Source organism: Aythya ferina (genome assembly GCF_964211825.1).
Source record: "Aythya ferina genome assembly, chromosome: 5".
In the NCBI taxonomy this organism is placed as follows: domain Eukaryota; kingdom Metazoa; phylum Chordata; class Aves; order Anseriformes; family Anatidae; genus Aythya; species Aythya ferina.
The window spans coordinates 3,574,050-3,589,434 of NC_140301.1; the positions used below are offsets into that span (position 1 = coordinate 3,574,050).

General features: G+C 43.0%; 1 protein-coding gene and 1 long non-coding RNA gene across 13 annotated transcripts in view; both read left to right on the forward strand.

Annotated features, from left to right (window-relative positions):
* LOC311437857 (uncharacterized protein) overlaps positions 1–15,385 on the forward strand; it is a 197,778-nt gene that overhangs the window by 147,702 nt on the left and 34,691 nt on the right. For all 12 annotated transcript variants that reach the window (XR_014693759.1, XR_014693760.1, XR_014693761.1 and 9 more), the window contains one exon: positions 1,616–1,697. Coding sequence is in view for 8 of the 12 variants with exons in the window: in XM_084521652.1 (XP_084377778.1) it covers positions 1,616–1,697 (82 nt within the window). In the remaining 4 variants the exon portion in view is untranslated. The remainder of the gene's footprint in view (positions 1–1,615; positions 1,698–15,385) is intronic.
* LOC311437862 lies at positions 214–1,578 on the forward strand. Its single transcript, XR_014693764.1, has 2 exons — positions 214–417; positions 951–1,578. It is a non-coding gene; the product is annotated as an uncharacterized lncRNA (long non-coding RNA).

The window sequence follows — 15,385 nt, forward strand, 5'->3', positions numbered from 1 at the left end:
TTCTCTTGATTAACACAGCTCACTCGGTCATTGCTGATGAGTAATTTACTAAGGGCCATAACATGACACCCTATTCCTGGTGAGGTGTGCCTTACTGCACAGTCCTTGATAAACCTGGACCAGGAGATGTTCGTGTCCCACCCCTTGGCCATGTTTAGGTTTCCCTCCAGTGATCAAATGAGAGGGAGCCCAGCCCAACTGGAAAGATAAGGCACAGCCTCCTTCCAGTGTGAGGAGAACTGATAAGGAGCGGGTCGATACACGATCCTCTTCAGTGGGCAGCAAGACCCACAGTTTTACTGTGGGATGTCCCCTCCTTTTCTCCTGCTAAAACTCAAAATTTCTGTAGTGGAAACAGTATAGCACTGCAGTTAGATGGCAGAAACCAAACTAGAAAACATACTTATATATGTGTGTGTATATATATCACAGAATCACAGAATCACAGAATCACAGAATTTCTAGGTTGGAAGAGACCTCAAGGTCATCGAGTCCAACCTCCAACCTAACGCTAACAGCCCTCCACTAAACCATATCCCTAAGCTCTACATCTAAGCGTCTTTTGAAGACTTCCAGGGATGGTGACTCCACCACTTCCCTGGGCAGCCTGTTCCAATGCCTCACAACCCTTTCTATAAAGAAGTTCTTCCTAACATCTAACCTAAAACTCCCCTGGCTCAACTTAAGCCCATTCCCCCTCGTCCTGTCACCAGGCACGTGGGAGAACAGGCCAACCCCCACCTCGCTACAGCCTCCCTTGAGGTACCTAAAAAGAGCGATAAGGTCACCCCTGAGCCTCCTCTTCTCCAGGCTGAACAAGCCCAGCTCCCTCAGCCGCTCCTCGTAGGACTTGTTCTCCAGGCCCCTCACCAGCTTCGTCGCCCTTCTCTGCACCCGCTCAAGCACCTCGATGTCCTTCTTGTAGCGAATATATATACACACATATATAGCGAATATATACACACATAACAAAGACAAAGCAGTATATTTTTTCACTAATTTCACCCTTGGAAGGGGCACCTGGCTTTGGTGATAATTTCTACAAGGTGGCACATAGCCAGCCTACCAATTCTAGCCAGTGTCATTAATACCTGGCAAAGGTAAGGGCAACTGCAATCACAGGGAAGCGTCAGGCAACTTCAGGAGCTGGTGATACTACCAACTGCAGTTACTACAAATGGCTGCCATGCTCCTGATCTTGGAGAAGCACAGCTATACACAACAGCTGATGTAAATAGGTGAATTCTGCTAAAACCAGCACAGCTGCAATTACATATGCCAACAGAGTCCTTGGATGCCAACAGCCTTTAGTAGTCTTCTTTGCTTCAGCTATTTTTTCAGCTATGAGATAAAAAATGACTCGTCTTACATTGGGAATTGCTGAGTAGGATGGAAGGGATTCTTTGTATTCACAATTTATCACCAGAAGTCAGTGTAAATGTCACCAAATCAATTGTATGTCCAGCTCTCAATGTCTCCATCACTGTACTTTCACATGAAGCATGCACCTCTTGGTTCTGCATTCCCTGCCCAGCCACTGGAGCTCCAGAAGTTCCTGATGACACCAAGCAGCCCGAGCTGACTTTCTGAGAGCTTTCCATCTGTTATATTTCAGGTACTTCACAGATACCTTGGACTCTCCTGCTGGGACTGTGACTCAGCCTGCTTCAGCTTTCCTGAAACTGATTGAAGACAATGTAAGTGCTGATCATCTCTTTTCTTTGTTATGATGAGATGGATTTTATTTTGTATTTTGGCAGAAACATAATCATAAGCACCACTGGAAACTTGGTGGGAAATGGGTTAACCGTTTCTCTTACTGTTGCTGCTCTGTGTAGATATTTGGTTCAGGTTAAACAAAACAAAGGTTAAACAAAAACCAGGTTAAACAAAACAAAGGTTTATTTCCCACCACCACCACCTCCTGATTCCCATTAATTGTGAAAGAAAGAGGTTTGATGACTGAGTTAATGGATGAGTCAGGGAAGGAGTAAGTATTTCTTGGCCTTTGGATGAAGCAAGCTACTTTTTTGAACTTTGCCTTGGGCTTGTCTAAAGGAAGCTACTATGTGTTTTAGTCATTGTTTAATTGAGGGGAGTTGGTTTACTTCTGTTATATTTTTCCCTTAAAAAGGCAAAATATTCCTTGGATTGACTTGTTATTACTTTACAGCAGCAGCCATAGTGTGAGACTTGTTTCCCAGTCAGAAAGTAAGTTTATGAAAGGGATTATGTGATGTTAAGTCTGCAATGCCCAGGTTGGACTCAGAGATCCCAAACTGGTTTTGAACAGTAAAGTCCAGCCCCCACTCCTACAGCTTTGAGAAAGAGGAGCTCAAAAGACAGGGACAGACAGTTGGGTGTGGTAGTGCAACATGAGAGACAGAATAAAATACTTTATGAATACAATTACTTTCTCTATAGGCAATATGGCAAAAGCGGAGCAAACCAAGCTGCACATAAAAGTAAAAATATAGATAGCAATGTAGTTAATCATCAACGTGAGAATGTAGTGTCCTTCTTTCTTCTGAACAACCTGTAACAGGAAAGTTGATAATATCTGGGAGGTTAGCAAGTCTTTTGCTTGTCTGTTATACTCTTATTCTGGGTATTATTTTTCCTCTCCTTCTTTGAAGTTATTTGACAGGCAATTTTCATTTTGCTGTTCACAAATTGTGTCATGTCCACTGAGTTACGGGCTTGTGTTTTTAGAAGGGTTATCAGTCACAGCCATCCTCATGCAGCAGTGTATGATTAGCTATGTTTTTCTGTAAAATATTAATTTAACCAACGTTTGGACACAGTGAATAAAGAATCCTCAGTGTCGGCATGCCAACTGACAGGCAAATACTGGGTGGTAACCTCTAGACCTTGTCCAGGGCTATGCCAGTCACAAGAAGTCTGGGGGCAAAGAACCCCCCCATACCAGAGACCCTCAGGCACTGACTTGCATGGGAATAAGTCCGTAGTCCTTAGTGAGGCCAGTCCAGCCATCCCAGAAACCTCTTCCAGGCATTCCCATCACACACTGCCAGCCTGGGCTCTCCTCTGCAGGCACACACTTCCATCTGCTTTGGGGGGCAGTAAAATGCCCAGTTTGTGGGCATCCGAGGGCTTCGCATGTGCACCTACAGTGGTGAGGGCTGCCAAACACCAGGCCAGGAGAGGTGGGTGCCTGGGTGCCTCAGGGAGCCGTGACAGCCCTGTCAGACCATGCTGCCTTTTCCCTTCCCTCTCCAGTACCTGTAGTTTGCCTTGGTAATCGACCAATACGAGCTGAAAAAGTGGTGTCAGCCTAAGCTGTGAATTGACCTGCTTTTGTCAGTTTGTCACAGTTTTATTGCTACTTTAGCACAGTGCGTGCAAGTTAAAGCCCAGCACTTCTGGCACCCGGTGAGAAGCCTGGTGGGCTGATGTCCTCGGAGCAGTTTGCAATTGCAGAGGGGTTCCCTTTGTTCCTTGCCAGCTATTTTCATCCCAGCCAAAAGAGCAGCCTGCAGGTGTGCGGCTGTGGTGTTTTCCCACATCTCCAGTAATACCTGGAATTCATTTGCAGTGGTGCTCGATAAGATTTCCTGAAAATGAGATCAAAATTGTGTCCATTCCTAAAGGTGACTGTATTAGACACATCTCTTTGTAAATGTTGAGTTTATTACAGGAACAATAAGGCTGGGGTCTTTAAATCAAGACATTTTGAATGTAGGAGACAAAGAATAAGAGAGAACTTTGAGGCCTTTTATGAAAGACTCACCTGAAAAACTAATTTAGCTTCCTGCGCAGCAGCAAATGTATCATACAGTTCACCCCAAAACTAGCTGGATGAATGTGTGTTTATATCTCCTATTTATACCGAGGTTTCAAAATAAGCTTTTTGAACAAGCTGTGATATTTTATTTGGTTTCCTTAAGCTAAGAGTATTGCAATGTCAGACTCTGTTTTCTTAATTGATTGTAACTTTTGCCATCTTCATATTGCAAAGCTTATGATGAATGAATGCTATGTTGCCCAGTGCCTTAGCAGCTTGGCCCAAAATTTGGCTTAGAGTGCCTTTCTCATATCTTTGTTTCTCACACAAATATCTTTGCTGCTGCTTCTGATAAATGAATAATTTCCAGCAGCTCAGGATGCTTGAAAATAGTCATGATCCAGCCAGCGTGACTGAGTGACCCTACAAATAGCAAACATCTGAATGTGGCCTGGCATGTATAAACAACCCTCCAGTAATAACTTGGTGTGTGCAGTCCGGCAGGTGGGAACAATCCTATAGCTGCATAGCTAAATAAGCTGTTGAGTGTGCGATGGAAGCAGCAGATTTGAATGACTTCAGGTTTCTTGGTTTTACATGTGCAAATACCGGTTGTTTTTGTTTTTTCTTTTTTATTTTTATTGAGTAAATACCATTCCCTAGATTTGCAGACCTGTGTTATTTTTCATCAACAGCATCCAATCTGTTGCTAAACTTGTTTTTCTGGAACCCGTCCCTTTCTCTGCAGCTCTACTCCTAGCTCTTAGCCATGCCTAAGTCCTCTTGCACCTCACTGTTCCTCCAGCAGCTCGGCCCACATGATGAAGTCTGTTCATAAGGAATAGCCTCCACCCCCAAGTATCCTGAGCAAGCCCTAGTTATTATCAGCTTTCCTCTTGGAAGGAGGTAAAGTAAAGCTCAGAGTGTGAGAGACTCTAAAAATGAAGAAAATGTTATTGTTATTTCTGAATGGTATTTCCATATGGCCAGGAAGCAGAAAGATGGTCAGGTTATGTAATTGATTTTGCAAAAAAAAAAAAAAAAGCCTTCTTGAGCTGGTAAATTAAGGTGGAAATGGGGGAAAATAAAAGCTTTTAGGTTCAAAAATGAATGTGATGTTAATCTGATGGCAGGATGGGTGGAAGCAGGGTGAGCTGGCACAGGGCAGGCGTGGTGGCAGGGCTCACAACACTGGGAGCAGCAGAACGGGGGCAGGCACCCCGGGGTGCTGGGCTTACCTTCCCATTTCAGTTCTAACCTGGGCCGTGGTCATTCCCCACAGTGATTTCCTTCACGTTTGCTGCACTGTCATCTGTCTGGTAGTGTTTGAATTTCTTTGGCAACCTTAAGCAGAGATTTAATCATGCAACAGCTCATTTCCAAAAGCGTGATGTTTGGCCAGAGGGCTGCTGTCCCTGGGGGTGTCGTGCTCCTGGGATGCCGTGCCTGGAACCACCCTTCCTGCAGGACTTCCCCAGCCTCCTTGCTGAGCCACAGTCCCTGAAAGAACACGTGTCAAATGGTGGCTGAGAATTAAAACAAAATCCTTAGTGTCCCTGTAAGCCTCGTCTGAATGAATGCACTGGTCTGCGCTATAAAGGAGACTGAGGAGTCCTTGCATGCAACCTGGCCATTGCAATTGAGGCTGTCCCCTGCTCATATCAAATCTGTAATTTCAGCTGCAGGGAAAATACTCCAAAAATCTCTAGATTCCCCTCCTTCCACCCCCTCTTGCACCAGGTTGAGTATTTAAACCACCTTCCCTTTTGTTTCTGTTTGTCTGTCTGTCTGTCTATCTGTGTGTATCTCTAAAAATAAAAAGCAGGATCTATCCAGTCAAATGCAGTGAAACAAGAAAATGCTCAGATATTTTAATACCCCAGAGCTACCCTTGGCAGATAAAATGACGAAAATGAAATTTAAAGCACATCTGATTTACCTGTTGTTTGTGTGACTCAAATACCTATGTTTAATTTTGTCTATGGATTGGAAAAAGTTAATTTCAAGCCTTGTTTCTCTTGCTAGCAGCAACAACCTTTTAAACTGAGTATTACTGGTGAACCATATAGAGCTGGTTAAAAAAAATGCTTTTCAGTTCCACCATGCAGTTGTTCGGACGACAATTATGGCAGCTGAAGTTTAATCATAGTGTTTGATAGCTCATTTTCTCAATGTCAACACGAGGCACTGTTAAAAAAATGAATTCTTTCATTTGATAAGCTGGCTCCAGAGCACTGGGCTCATTCAATAGGAAAACTCTTTCACAGGGCTGCAGCATGCATGGTTTTTCTCTTTCCTTTTTTTTCCCCTTTTCTTTTTTTTTTTTTTTTTCTTGAAAGCCACCCAAGAAGAGATTAATCACGAGGGGGAAACTCAGCTTCACCCTCTAGCTGCAGGTCGCAATTTTTATTTGTATGGAATTGGCTTTTGGAAAGCTGAAGGCTGCCTGAGGGCAGGGACCTGATATAAGAAGAACCTGAGAATGAAGCAGCAGGGATTGATTAGCCTACTTCATATCCCACACTCCATAAGCACACTCCAACCGCAATCTAACACACCGCTGAGCTGAATAGACAAGAGAAATTGGATTCCTTCCTAATATTTAACCTTCAAGTCAGCTCTAACAGTTGTTGATATGTTGTTCTACCAGCAAGTAACAGTAGCTTTTTTATTCCAGCACCCACCCACACACATATACATACAATTTTATAAGTTATATGCTATATATTTACATATTTTCCATTTTCAATCTGTTTCAGAGCATGGTTTACCTAATCCATTTCAGTAAAAGTTTCAGGGAAGAACAAACTGACCAAACAATTATGCATAAAATTGGAGTGAGAGAAGGGAGGAAAGGAGAAATAAAAAGTAGAAAAAACTCATTGTCTGTTTCATGCCTTTCAAGGTCTTTTTCACACAGCCGTTTTTCTTTTACCTGTAATTTTCCCAGTTCATTAATTGTAGGAATCGTCTGGTTCGTATCTAGTGATACGCATGCTGCCGGCTCTCATGTGGTAGGGGCATTATTTCAGATTTTTATATGTAAGCCAGAGGTGCGTTTTTGGAACTGTTGGGCGTTCACTGGAGTTTGCTAGACCTGGTGCTTCTGCACTACAAAGCTGCAGGTGCCGGGAGGCTCCTGGCCTCCCCTGGCCACCGGGAGGCTGGCACTTGGACACCACCAGCAGCCTCGGCTGCTGCCCACTCTGCCTCTGTCCCGGTGGGCTCCCAAGGGGGCTCTCCATGGAGCAGTTCTCTGAGGATTCCTGGTCTGGTAAAGTTCACGTTTCTGACTCGTCATTTGTGTTTGGAATGAGTAAGAAATGGGAGCTGGGGATTTTCCTCAAAATGATCACTTTGATTCAGGCTTAGCTGCACAACTTTTGTCCTCTCTGAGCAGCTGAGGTACCTCACAGCAAAGTCCTGGGGTTGCCTCTAGCTCTGAAACATGGGCTCCCTTTAGTTCGTCTGCTACCCCAAAGCCAGGTGCACGCCCCTCACCACCTCATCCAGCCTCGCTCCCACTTGGATTTCTCCATATGGATCCAAAGCCTTGTCCTGTGTGCAGTGGGGCTGTGCCAGGGGCTGCAGGGGTACAAATGGGCAGCTGAGGTTAAACCCGGCCCCTGGGAGCAAGCACAGTTGGGCTGCCCCGAGGCACCTGCCTCAGGTGGGAAGCTTTGACCAGGATGTCCTTTAGTGTTTCTGTGATGAGAGAGGGCACCGAGTGCTTCTGCCCTCTTTGCAGAAAGCACCGCTGAGAAATAATTGTGAAGCCTTACACAGCACGCTGTATAACTGGCTTAGATCTTCTGGAATTGGGCAATATCATTCTGCAACTCGTAATGAAAAAAGGTTGCCTTAATATATACAGTCTATTGGGAGAATAAGCTGCTGAAACAGCTCCTGCTGCAAGCAAAGTGAAATTTTCATGTAAACATCTTCAAATATTTTTATGACCCATCAGTTTGAGTTTTATAAGTCAATATATGAGTGAATACACAAAGTTTCTCTCTTTGTTTGCATATCTTGCCTCTGCTGAGTTTTAAATGTTCATGCTATGTGGACAAAATCCAACTCTACATCTGTTTATGGCATATGTAGGCAGCACCATCTCCAAGATTTTTTTTTTTCATGTCTTGTTGAGCTCAGTAGCTTTGGGAAAAGGAACTCACAAGACTTGAGCTTGCTTTACTGTGCCCTAATTCCAACTGCTAGTTCCCCAGAGCATCTTGGGATCCTCTGGATCTTGATTTTATGCTCAAGTAGAACTGAAATGAAACTCAACTAGCCCTGCCTAAGCAAGCAGACTCATACACACCTCTCCCACGGGTGCACGCCCAGATGGTAAATGTGTCCATGCCCCTCTGACCAGAATGATGTGACTCCAATCTGTGGATCTGGAGATTTTAACTCACAGAATAAAGTCACATCCTGGAAAAAAATAAATTAATTAATTAAAAAGTACACCAGTGAGGCCTATTGATGAACATAGTTGGCATTATTGAGTCTCCTAGTTCTCCATTAACATCTTGGGGAATCCTGGAGAAACCTACAAGCACACGCCGGCCTTTCCTTCAGTATGATTTCAGCACGTAGTCCACCAAATCCATGGATCTGTTATCCCAAGTGTCTACACCAGGTGTCTTGTCTCTACAATTTGAGCTGCTGCTTTAATAGACAATTTTACACCGATTTCTTGTACCCCTGGTGCAGACATAATGGAGCTATTACACAGGGCCAGGCTTTGTTCACTAATTTGATTATTTCTGTTACTGATTAGGGAAGAAAAGGAGTGCAGGAAAGATAAAATGGTTTTTATTCTAAAATACTTGCATGACAGCATTTGACAAGTGACAGAGCACTCCAGCCTTCATGATGGGAAATAGAGATTTAGCAGCCTCAAAAAATTTGTGGGAGCACGCTGATTTTGATCAAGATGTTTGAGAAATTTTGCTAATGTTTCCTTCTGATAAGGTTGAAGTCTTTCATGGGATGGAACGGCTTCAATTGAAAGGAAGCGCTGGGACTATATCCAAAAAAGTGACTTTGGTATAGTCAGGCAGATATTTTCACTTGCTGGAATTTTTGCCTGGCATGAAATTTTGACCATTCTGGTGTGGGACTTTCCTGAGGAATTAGAGCTCTGGCCTTTGATGTGCCCCAATGCCGTGGGTTGTGGTGCACGGCAGCACCGGTGGCAATAAGCAAAGCAATTCCCTTTCCTCTGTGTTGGAAGAAGCTTTTCTATCGCATTGGCTTTTTAAATGCACTCGGTCCGTGTGTGTGTGTACGTACACATTTTATATGTCGCTGAGCCTCCGAGTTGATTCTGCACATTCACAACAATCTGCTGCTGCTAATGACTCCCTGTGCTGTGTGAGCGATACCAGCCAACTAATTTGGGATTCGTCCCCTGTGAGCACGCATACCTGATGGCGAGTACATGAGGCTGCAGGTTATAAAAAAGCCATTTTATTAAGCTGAAATATAAATATGTGTTTGTGTGGTGATCCCAGCATATTCCAGGATGCTGGCAATTGGAAAGACCGAGTGCTGTGGAGGGCAGGAGGAATGGAGCTCCTCTGACATGCTTGAGAGACAGCACTCTGTACCTCTCCCCCCCATGATGTGTAGCAAGGTGCTGGCTGCAGGTTATGTAGCTTGTGCTCTGGCTCAGTATTTCTAACAACTTAATTAATCCTATGACAACTGTAACTAGCGTTTCAGTAATGCAGGGTTCGAGTTTGTGTTCAAAGGGAGCGAGGCCCTCAAAGAGACGCAGCTCCTGCTAGGCTACACACTGTAAAGTCTCAGCTGAGGCCCTGCCTTTACCTAGGAGGTTACAGCCCAAACAGATTTTTACAAATGAGAAACCGAGGCAAACGACTCAGGAAATGCCTTGTCCAGACTGCATGGAGGCTGTGTGACAGACAGAAAATGTGTGATGCTATCTTCCTGTCCAAAGTTGGGTTACTTCCCTGACCTTATTGTTGTGGAAATGGAGTGGGATGCCAGACTATTTCTTTTTCCCATACTAAATTTGCCCATGCCTCTAGAAGCTCACCAGTAATTAGGTAACAGTGCTTTTTGAGGAGACGAGATGCTTCTCGTGTGGCAGAGTTGCAGATGGAGCATGAGAGCAGCAGGCAGCTGGGGAAGCTCTGTCCTGCACCGAGCCCCTTTTGGCTACCACCGGTCCCTGGTGCCATCACCCCTGAGTGGCACTTGAAGCCCACTGTCACCGCTGGTAGAAGATACAAGGAAACTTGTGTTCACAGTACTGCTGGAGTTAAGCACAGGTAGTGGTCTTTCTGAAAAGAGGTAGGAAAGCAGGATCTGGTTGAAATTACCTCGGGAACAAATAAGTGAATGCAAGCAGAAGGGAAATGAAAAATACGCAAGAAATAAAGTAATGGCAGTTAGATGAATTGATAAAAATGCCAGGTTAGGCTGAAGTAAGCCTTATCTGAAGCCACATCCTAATTGTGTTGGCCCTAATCTCATCAACAGCCAGACCCTAATGCTGGCAGCATCCCCACAGCGTGGCAGAACCTTGTTGGACACAGGCTACAGCCTGGCCAGAGCAGCCTCTCTGCTAGTAATAACATGCTCTACAAGATAATCCAGTCCTTCTGAGAAGCTTAATTTATGATTTTGTAAAAATTGCCACTCTCTTCTGGGTGTGAAACTAACTTGAGAGGATTTAAGTTGAGTGTTAGTAATGCCACTTCTGTGGCAAAGCCATAACCGTCTCGAGAAATAGAAATAGGAAATAATGAGGAAAATTCTGAGTAAAGCAGGGAATTCTCCAGGTACACTGGTAAAAGCATGTTTTATTGGACATGATTATTTTTCTGTGCTGTTTACTCAATCACACCATCATCTCCATCCCCCTTTTCCTCAACTCTGCAGCCCCTGTTCCTTCATGTGCTCAGTAGAACTAGGTATGTATGTATGCACCATGATCCAAAAAGTAAATTTTAGTCAGCTGCATCGATCTGTTGTTGTTCAATGCATTATACCAAATTTCAGATGCAGCGAACAACCAGTATACCACCTTCAGCAAACAGGGCTTCTGTTCAGTCACGTTTCTGTCATTCATGTGCCCTCCTGGCTGGCACAATGACAGCCTTTTTGCTACAAACCTTACCAAAGAATGCAACTTGTCCTCATTGTTCTTGCCTTACACCCATTGCTTCCTTGTGGCATTTCTGTTCTGTGCCTGGTTTTCCACCTCTCGGTGGAATCGTTCCTTATAAGATCCTTTTGTCTTCTCCATCCATATCCCTGTCCACATAGGATTCCCCCTCCCTCTTACTTACTTTGAATTACTCATCTCTTTATTTCTTGGTTCCTCTTAGTTTTTTCCTACTCTTTTAGCACCTACATCATCCTGCATGCTCTCTCTCTGTCCTTTTTGTACAAACATGTCTCAAAGATGATGCACAGTACTTGACCTACAGCATCTTTATTTAGTTTGAATCCAACAGTTCTTTCTAATGAAAGCAACCTCAAAACATTTGCTGCTTTTTTCACACCATTTTTGTGTGTTCCCTTGCCAAGACGCATCTTTTTGACTGCCCCTATTTCTTTACACCTCCTTCCAATCAAATTAGTACGTTTTTCCCTGTGAAATTACCAGCTTCTCTGTGTCCACTCATTCCCCCAGAACACTGGTTACTGATGACATCTGCAAGTAAACTATGCTAGACTATAGGACATATATTTTATCAGACACACCTATTAGACAGTATTTCTTTGCATGTTATTCTTAAAAATGTAACCCCATTCTGCTTAAGAGGTCTTTAGAAGCTGTGCCAAATAATGACTACATTAATTACAGTTGCATGTCTGCACTTTGAAGAAAATGCTGTTTCTACTGTGACACTGTTTTCATCCACTCTGATGGTTTTTTATTCCCCAGGAAAGTAAAAGATCAGAATGCTTCTATTAACCTGTTTCTCCTGAATGCTTGAGTAGTTAAATTTTAGGTCAGTATATTGATTCGCAAGGCAACAAGTAAATTCCTTGGTTGGTAGGTATCTGCCAGTTGACTAGGCTTTATCCATTTCCATCCTGCGCCTGCAGCAGCATAATATTTCCATTGCAGTCAGCTTATGGGTGCAAATGATCACATCTGCATCTTGATTTATTCCTCACTAGTTGGAAATATGCAGTGTCAAGTATTCAGTGAATTTTGCTAGGTCCTAATGAGGATTCAGTATAACATGATTTTCTCCAGCTTCAGTCTTGTAGAAAAGTTTTTCTGCATATCTGTCTTTTCAAATCAAAAAGGATATAGTGTGCTGGTACATAGTATATTTTACATCCAATAAAGTTTCAGGCTATGCTGAAGAAGAAAAGAAGAGCTGTGCAGTTCAGCCTCACCACTAACACCACTGCAGTATTGAGGAGAAGTAGAAAGAGGTGGTTGGGCTACTGAGGACTAACCCCTGGGCCTGGCTGAGTCTCAGGTCAGAAGATGGCGAGGGATTTTTAAGGCCTTTAAACTCTCTTGAACCAGATGATCAGTAAAAAATAAAGGGTCAATAGCAGAGTTTAGGGCTCCAAAAGGCTGTTCTGAATTGCTCAACAGGCAACAACCTGTATGTTCAAGTGGTTTGCAGGTCCAGTGTTGCTAGAACATACTGTTTTCTTCCCCAAATCCTTTCCTTTCTGACTTACGTGCACAGGAGAGGACATGATTAGCACCCTTTTTATGGCACTGAAAGGCTCTGTCTAGAGTGATAGGAACTGCAGCATCCTTCATAGATAATGGGGATTTTTTTGTGATGGCACAGTTTCCCTGGCCAAATTATTCACTCCTCAATGCATTCGTCAGTCCAGGGGCTCAGAACTGGCCCTGCTGCTTGCTTAAGAGTGAGGTGCCAAGAGGTGCAGTAGCTGTTATGAAAATATATCCTCTCAGCCACTTAGTTAAAGTCAGATTGTCACCAAGTTAAAATTCTGATATCACCGTCCATCACACTAAAACGTGATAATAGTTCCCGTAAAGTTAGTAATCCTCGTGCTTATGCAGTGTTATGTAGTAATGCTCCTGACCAGCGTAAGCATGGAGATTTGGTTATTATGTAGAAGAGTTATAATAAGAAATATGACTGCAAAAGCAAAGCAGTCAGTTGAAATTGGTCTATAATTAAATGCTTAGAAAATTCTGTGCTTAGCTCATTTTAAAATCAAGTGCTTCTTTGTAGCAATTTCCTTTCTTTAATTACAATTTCCTGTCTAGTTTGACATTTACAATGCAATCTTGGGGGACATGTTTGTGATTTATTATTCTTGCTGCTATCAGGATATCACTCGGCAGAAATGAGTTTATAAAATAAGAGCTCAAATTATTATGGCCTTTGACCAATAAAGCTGGCTCATAATTTCAGGCCTGAGAAAAGATTAACATTTTTGACAATCAAATACAGAATTACCAGTGGGGGACAATTTTGAAAACTATTTCAATTTTCTGAAACATTGTACATTTTTAATAAGGAATATATAACTGGTTATATATCGGAGCACAGACTTAAGAGTAGAAAGAGCAACAGTGAATTGTAAAGCAAACCTGAAAGGAAGACTTTAACATCTAACATTGTTTAGCCTCCTCTGAATGAAATTGAAACTGCTAAATCAACATTGCTTGAAAGTTACCTAATGAAAGAGATATAAAAGCTCAGATAAGTTCACAGCAATGCATTCTTCCTTTTTTTTCAGCATTTCTGTCTCTATGGGCTAATTTGTCAATTCACCCAGAGGAGGTAGAGGAAATGTTTTGTTTTGTTTTCAAATCTTACTGAACAAACTTAATTCTTTATTATTATTTGTCTGTTGGGGTCTTTCATTTAGAGAAACAGATGCCCCTGCTAAACTGCATATTGCATATTCCATTCTGCTGTCACTGCTTTTCCAATGACTTTCTTTGTCCCTGATTCAGGAAAATGTCATTGTTCAGGACAACACAGAAGTCAAAATGAATTCTCCACGACTTCTGCACATGTTCAAAGTTAAATGTGAACTTGTATGTAACACAAAATAGGCTTCCTGCCTTGCGTTTTTTGCAAAGTGGGTTCTTAAAACCTCTATCCAAAGTGGTAGGTGTGTTTTTAGTGTAAATTTGATGTAATGTCAAAATGGATGGCCTATAAAATTATATTGAAGGAGAGAGAAATGGTATTGGCAGGGAAGAAAATCTGTATCTTTGGAGATCTTTAAAACAGCTCGTGTACACATTGCTGAGAAGTGCAAATGCTTAGCACCTCTCAAAGTCAGGCTGCTTTTATTTAGATGCCAGCATATAGAGTTAAGTGCCTATTTTTATGTACTGTGAATTAAAATCATTATTTTAAAGAATCTGTCCTCCCTCATGCCCAAGGAGATGAGAAAGCATGGTATTTGCTACTTCATTTCTGTAAGGCAAAAGCGAGGAATGGTGGCACAGCTCTGACCCCAAGTAGTTCCACATTGGTGACAGGATTAGGAGTCCCGCCACCACATTTCAGAGCTGCTGGTCCCCAGCTCGGTTGCCTGGACCATGTTCCTGAGTCACAAGCACGCATGATTTCTTTCTCTGCCTTTCCAAAGTGATGCTCTCAGAGCCAGTGGTGTTCCACTGGATGCATTTTACTTGAGTGGCAGGTTAAAGTAGGTGCATGAGCATCTCTCTCCAGGGCACCTGTCTCTGGTTTAATGCAATACTCATTGTGGGGAAGAAGTAATACGGAAATTGGGTGCACCCAAGAAGGGATGGTAATGAGCATCTGCACTGCTGTGTGGAGCAGGGGCTGCGTGCGACCCTGCTGGACGCATGCAGGCATGAGGACCTGCCATTCCCCTGGGTATAAAAGACAGCAGGTGGGTGTGCCCTTAAAAATATGGAGCTCAGCGGAGAGAAGGGGAAGTGCAAGTCTATGGAAATGCAGTTATTGACTCAGAAAAATGTCTGAGTAGTACTTAGAAGGAACATGGTGTCTGGAGTCAATAGTTGCTAAAGAGGAGGGGAGGAAAGTTGAGCAAGTAATGAGACCAACGTATCTTCATAATCCAGTGTCAAACCCAATTTGAGTTTTGATGGCTGGATATATGCTTGTCTTTGGACTGTAACCATTAATGGTGACTAGAGAGCCATTTTCTGCAACTTCTTCCATTTCTGAATTATTTTTCTTACAAAGTTACCTTTGGAGGGAGAAGTGCTTATTAACCTGTCATCTCTGCAGCTTGATCTTAAGACAGAAAATAATCAAGAATGCCAATATTGTCTAGTCTAGGAAGGCTTGCGTTATGAAGCAAAATATTTTCTAGCTATGAAAAAGCTTTATGCAAATTGTAATACTGCAGAGTTTACATAGGATCTGCACACGCCAGTATAAAAATCCACCAAAACTCTCTGTTCAGAGCTGGAGCTACAACAGGCCATGCTCTGTCACCCCTCAGGAGATGCTGGCTGAGAGGTTGGTATGGGCAGGTCAGTCCAGAGGCTTCAGCTTTTCTAAACTTCTAGAAAAGAGGTCCCCCTGAGGAGGATCCAGTTCAGACATCCACAGTGTGTTCTAATTTGGCTTGAGTTCCTAAATGGAAACGATAAAGCTGCCTTTCCAAAATCTTCTCCCTTTTCTTTGAGGATTATGA